General features: G+C 60.2%; 1 protein-coding gene across 1 annotated transcript; it reads right to left on the bottom strand.

The window, feature by feature from the left end:
- Nucleotides 1-307: 307 nt before the first annotated feature.
- Nucleotides 308-6,279, bottom strand: LOC103797318 (protein sidekick-2-like; the record flags this gene model as incomplete). Its single annotated transcript, XM_009069521.1, is given in 18 exon segments — nt 308-406; nt 576-765; nt 951-1,066; nt 1,184-1,219; nt 1,222-1,399; nt 1,483-1,642; nt 1,774-1,883; nt 1,955-2,076; nt 2,156-2,347; nt 2,843-2,941; nt 3,129-3,324; nt 4,362-4,477; nt 4,756-4,937; nt 5,021-5,161; nt 5,239-5,386; nt 5,558-5,694; nt 5,770-5,946; nt 6,177-6,279. Coding segments are annotated over 18 exon segments (2,502 nt in total), but the record flags the coding sequence as incomplete, so codon positions are not given.
- Nucleotides 6,280-6,364: the final 85 nt, after the last annotated feature.

A 6,364-nucleotide genomic window follows, 5' to 3' on the forward strand; every position in this document is an offset into this window, starting at 1 on the left:
CTGGTAGGCTGTGGGGAAGGGAAAATATAGTGGGGCTGGGAAAGGACACCAGTCTGGGCTCCCCTCTGTGAGTGCCACCCCTTCCATTCCCACACACACACAGGGACAGCACTGGGAGGTTTGGATCAACGCACATGGGAGCTCACTCGGACCAGTGTCTGAGTGGGGAACTCCTGCCCTTAGGGCTCGAAGATGCTCAAGGGATCTCAAGGAGTTGGTATCTGCCTCCCCATGCTGAGATCCCTGCTCCCATGGGATCTCTGCACCCCTCTGCAGAACATCCCAGCATGGGATGCTCCCCACCTACCCAGAATGATGCCATTAGGTGCTGCAGGTGGTTGCAAGATGAGCCGCACCAAGGTGGTCCTCACTTCAGGGAAGAGGATCCCCACAGGGGGCCCAGGCACTGGATGGGGAGAGATGGGGTTCATCAGGTTGTGCCCAAGTGTGGGCAAAGTACCAGTTCCCATCTCCTGGGTATGGGAGCCCTGGTCAAGGGGAGAGGGATCACCCCAAGGAACAGGGATGGGATGAGCTTAGGCACGCAGGGAACCCACCCAGGTGCTCTCACCCACCATCATCCAGGGTCCTCTCGAGGACGGGGGGTCGGCTGGGCACACCATCACCCATCCTGGTGAAGGCCAACACCTGGATCTCGTACAGCGTGTACTTGCCCAGGCCAGTCAGCTGGGCACTGCGGGAGGCATTGCCCTCTGCCAGCCAGAACTGGGCACGTGCCTCCGAGCCCTTCTCCTTGTACATCACCTGCAACAGATTCCGTGTGACACTGCCGAGCAAGGCTAGCACCGACTGGCACAATTGTTGGGGGTGGCACAACTAGGGAACTGGCAGTCTGAGGGGTGATTCCCTGAGGGAAAGCCATGCTTCCCAAGGAAAGCCATGCTTCCCAAGGCTGCAGGGCACGGGCAGGGCTGCAGGCAGGAGCTCACCTTGTAGCCCAGGATGAGACCATTGCAGTCAGCCTCGGGAATGTCGCTCCATCGGACCATCAAGCTGCTGGAGGAGGTGGCCACTGCTGACACGTTGGTGGGGCCAGAGGAGGGCACTGGAAGGGGGTGACAGTGCAGGTCATTGGCAGGATTGACCAGAGTGGGTGACAGTGGGGGACAGTGGCCAGATCAGCCAGGATAGGTGCCCATCCCAGCGGGGTGGGCAGTGGTACCTGACTCCCGGGTGCGTCCCACCACGGAGTGGCTCCGAAGGCTTGGCCCTGCCCCCGGTACTCGGTCCACTCCTCCAGGTCCTCGATGGTGTACTCACGCTCCACGCGGTCGCGGATGACATGCACCGCTGGCTGCCCTCGCCCATCCGCGCGTGCATACCGGATCTTGTAACCCACAGAGTCAGGGTTCCCGTTGTACTCCTGCTCCAGGAGGGGCTGGAAGAGACAGGCATCACTCCTGATGTCCCACAGCCACCCCAGCTCCATCCCCCTTCAGTCCCCATCAGCCCCGTGCCCACCACAGAGCTGTGGTCCCCCCTCCACAGGCTGTTCTCGCTGGCGGTCCTCAGGGTGACATTGGCAGGTGCCAGGTCTGGGGGGGCCTGCAGGGTCTGGATCCTCCTGGAGGGCAGGCTGGGGGGGCTGGTGCCCACGATGTTCACCTGCCTCATGCGGAAACTGAGAGAGGAGATGGGGGTCAGGGTGGGGGTCAAGAGGGCTCCATTCCCTTGGGGATGACACCAAGGGGGGAGTTTTGGTGGGGTATGATCCCCTGGGAATGACACTGCAGCACCATCCTGGCCACTCGCCTGTAGTAGGTGTAAGGCTTCAGGTTGGGCACCTCCATGGAGCGGGTGTCGGGCTCATTAGCCAGCTGATGGACAAGCCCCCACTCTTCAGCCTCACCACTCTGGCCCATCTGTGGGATTGAAGTGGGGTGAGCTGCCCTCCAACACTCCTACACCCCCTTCTTCCTGAGCCCCCCTGTACCTGTGCCTCCACCTGCCAGCGAGAGATGGAGGTTTTGCCATCATAGCCTGGGCGAAACTGGAGGGTGACAGAGCGTGGACCAATGTTGGAGATGCCCAAGTTGGTGGGGGCACCAGGGAGCTCTGTGGGGACAGGGTAGTGTGGGTCACACTGTCCATTCGCCCCCAGCACTGCCCACAGCCCCTCAGCATCCCCACTCACCTGGGGGAACCCCTGAGGAGATGGTGGAGGAGGAGACCTGGCCCTGCCCCTTGGAGGTCATGGCAGCCACCTCGATGGTGTAGGTGGTGAGGGCGGTGAGGCCGGTGACACGGTACTCCAGGGTGACGTTGGGCAGGTAATGGGTGACCCGAGTGTTGGTGCGGTTGTACTCCTCCCAGGAGATCCGGTAGCCTGGAATACACTCTATGTGTCAGCCCCCTGCATTGCCCACCCCAAGAGGCTGAGTGGGGCCACAGGCTGATGGGATGGGAATGGGAACAGGAAGATGCTGCAGGATGGGAAAAGGACAGGTGGGTGATGCTGTAGGGGTGGAAAAGGAACAGGACAAAGGGGAGATGTTGTGGGCTGAGAACGGGACCAAGGAAAGATGCTGTGGGGAGAGAAGAGGACCAAGGAAAGATGCTGTGAGGTAGGAAGAGGACCAAGGAAAGATGGTGCAGGGTGGGAAGAGGACCAAGGAAAGATGCTGCAGGGTGGGAAGAGGACCAAGGAAAGATGTTGTAGGGTAAGAAGAGGACAGTGGGGAGATGCTACAGGGTTAGGCAGAGCATCTAGGAAAGATGCTGTGGGGTGGGACCAAGACCAGTGGGAGATGCTGCAGGGTGGGAAAGGGATGGAAGGTGTGGGAAGGGATGCTGGAGCCAGTACCTGCTAGTGCTCCCTTACCTGTCAGGATTCCGTTCTTCTCCAGCGGCTCCTGCCAGCTGACCTTCAGGGATGTATCCAGGATATCACTGAAGCTGAGGTGTCCCACAGGGCCAGGCACTGCCCAAAGACACCCAGGCTCAGCACCCACAGGACCCCCACAAGGAGCACGCATGAAAGGGGCTCCCCTTGGCTGGGGCTTCCCGGGGCTCAGCAGTGGGACCCAGTGGCCCATCTGGGGGCTGCTCCCCCTCCCCGGGAGCCGCCGGAGGGTGGTCAGGGTCCATCCCACAGAGCCCCCCCGTACCGTCCTCGTGGGTGCGCACCAGCTGGGGGGGGCTGCGCGGGCCGTCCCCCGGCGTGGTGAAGCACAGCACTGAGGTGAAGTACTCGGCAAATTTCCGCAGCCCTGCCACGTAGCCCACGTGGACGCTGTCCTGGAAGTTGGGCCGCACTGTCACCACCGTCGCCTCCTCCTCATGCTCTGGTTCCCAAGCAATCAGCTGCAGGAGGAAGGAGTGGGATGAGGATGTTGGGTATTCTACCCTGTAACATCTCTCTTTGGTGCCTGTCCCAACCCACCACGTGTCTCTCTGGTGCCCTTCCCACCCCACAGCATCTCTCCTTGGTCCTCTTTCCACCCCACAGCATCTCTCCTTGGTCCTCTTCCCACCCCACCACATCTCCTTGGTACTCTTTCCACCCCACATCTCTCCTCAGTGCCCTTCCCACCCCACCACATGACTCCTTGGTCCTCTTTCCACCCCACCAGCACCTCTCCTTGGTGACCTTCCCACCCCACCACATGACTCCTTGGTCCTCTTTCCACCCCATAGCATCTCTCCTTGGTGCCCTTCCCACCCTGTCCCATCTTCTCTTGGCCCGGTTACCACCATGTGGGCATCCCCACCATGCACATCCACACCACAAACACCACCCTCCGGGCATCTCCGTCCTCCTCTTATTAATTCAGAGTTGATTAAATATCAATTAATGGTGCGGTGAGTGCTCACTGCCTCTGCCAGCGCGCGCTGACGGAGCGTGTGCCGTGATTAACTCCATCGATAATGGCGTGGGATCACCCACTCGTTCGGGAGGGATGTTTGGGCATTTAATTGGTATTGTGCAAGATAGCCTATAGCAACTTAATTAAACACTAATTAGGCCCTAAAAATACTAATCAAAAAATACTAAGTGGCGTTTAATAAGAATGTTAAATATCCTGGTTATCTCATCCAGCGGCAATTAAATTCCCCAACTTCTTTGGAGTGGATTAAGACACAAGTTTAATGTTTTGATTCAATTTCATTAACGTAAATTTGAATTAATTGCAACTTGGAATTAATTACAGAGCATGGGAGACTCCGAGCCCAGGCAAGTGTTAAATCTCAGTACGTGTTAGTTTAGCAGTCAGGATGGAGCCAATTAAAATCTGGGATTTTGGTGAGGAGGAGTCCAGGCGGTTTGGGAAGGTTGACCAAGGAATTTCCCCCATCCAAGCTTCCCATTTTTGGGGGGATCTGCAGGAATAGCCCCTCACCTTGTAGCCCTGGTTGATGCCATTGATGAACTGGGGGCTGGGAGGGTTCCAGGTGAAGCGGATGGTGGTAGAGTTGGTGGCCTCAGCCTGCACATTCCCTGGGGGCACCGTGGGGACTGCCAGGATGAAGGGACAGCTTGCAGTAAGGTCCTGTCCACTGCCTAGTGCCAGCCGCCCAAGCACGCAGGGTGGTGCCCCTGCTTGGGCTCTGCAGCCCCTGCTCCTCCCTCCCCAGCATATTCCAGTCCCCGTGGGACCTCCAGACCCATCGTCCTGCCACCCAGCCCCATCACCCTCATGGCACAACCTGTTGCCATCTGAGCACCCACCAAACCCCTTCACATCCCTTCCCACGCTTGCCTGTCCCTGCCCACCCTTGCCCATCCCTGCCTACCTCCCTGCAGTGTCCACTCGGTCACCTTCATGCTGTAGACCCCCAGGCCAGCACTGTTGTACGCTGCCACCTCGATCTCATAGTTGGTCCAGATGATGAGGTCCTCCAGGAGCAGGTTGTTGACCTCGGCATTGGTGATGTTCTTGAACTGGTACCCCACGGGCAGCCCAGCCAGGCAGTACCTGTGGACCAGGTGCCATCAGAGCAGCCAGTGACCCCACCAACACCAGGGGTGGGACCCCAAGTCTGCCCCACTGTCACCTACCGGATGATGTAGCCCTTGAGGACACCATTCTGGTGACTCTCTGGGGGTGGCTGCCACTGGATCATGATGGACTGGTTGGTGCGGCCACTGGCGATGACGTTCTGAGGGGGTGCAGAGGGAGGTTCCTCGGGCAGGGATACTCTGTGGGGACGAGGCAGGGTGAGTCCACAGGGCCACCAGCTCCTCCAGCTCCCCTGGGACCCCCAGCTGTGGCTCACCTCTCCGTGTCCTTGCTGAACTGTCCCCTGCCCACGTCATTCACGGCACAGAGGCGGAACTGGTAGGAGCGAGCGGGGACCAAGCCCCGCACTGTCACCGATGTCACCTCAGGGTCCACGCTGGCCAGCAGCACAGTCCAGGGGGCATCTGTGGGGGGAAAAGGAGGCAACAGGATTGGGGACCCTGACCCGCAGGATGCTGGGGTCTCCTGCCCAGCTGATGAGTCCTGGGGTCCCCAAGCTTTCCACAGCATCCCCTGCCCTGGGGTGATGCTGGGGTCTGGACTTTGCCATCTGGGGGTGGGAGCAGATTCCTTACTGTTCTCGGAGACCTCCACGATGTAGCGCAGCAAGGGGCTGTTGCCATCGAAGGGCTTGGCCCAGGTGAGGTTGATGGCCCGTTTCTCCTGGGGGCTCAGGGCGGCCACGGGGCTCTCAGGCGCGTGGGGGAGCTGCCTGGACAGGGGGGTTAGGGAGAGAGTGGGCACAGCCCGGGGCACGGGGTGCCAGTGGGGACGAGGGGGGTCTCACCGGACACGGAGGTGGGCACTGCGCGAGTCGTTGCCCCCGGCTGAGATGACTTTGCAGGTGTAGGTGCCAATGTCACCCGACCAGGTCTGGGTGATGTGGAGGGTACCTGCCTCGTCCAGGCGCACCCGTGGGCCACTCTCAGGGCCCAGCGGTGCCCCATCCTTCTCCCAGACGTACCTGTGCCAGGGTGGGGACACCCAGGTGTGCTGGTGCCCTGCATCCCCCTCCAAGGAGAGGGAACCAGGGGTTCCCTGTCCGCAGGGCACCAGGTGGCACTGCAGGACAACCAGCGCAGAGCCAGGGATGGAGGCAGCCCCTACCTCCCTCCCCAGGCATGCAGCAGCGGTGACAACAGGCAGGTAAGCAGCCTGGGGGTGCCTGAATCTTCCCAGCCCTGTCACACTCACCTCACGTTCACGCTGGGGTCGTGGGTAACTCCACAGCTCATGACAGCCTTGGTCCCCTTGATAACACTCTGGTCCTGTGGTGGGTCTGTGATACGTGTCCTGGCTGTGGGGGGACAATGTGAGCCAGGGGCACTGCCCAGAGGTGTGCAGGGGTGGCACTAGCAGGGACAGCTCCTATTTACAGCATC

The sequence above is a fragment of the Acanthisitta chloris genome, unplaced genomic scaffold (genome assembly GCF_000695815.1).
Source record: "Acanthisitta chloris isolate BGI_N310 unplaced genomic scaffold, ASM69581v1 scaffold6772, whole genome shotgun sequence".
Lineage (NCBI taxonomy): Eukaryota > Metazoa > Chordata > Aves > Passeriformes > Acanthisittidae > Acanthisitta > Acanthisitta chloris.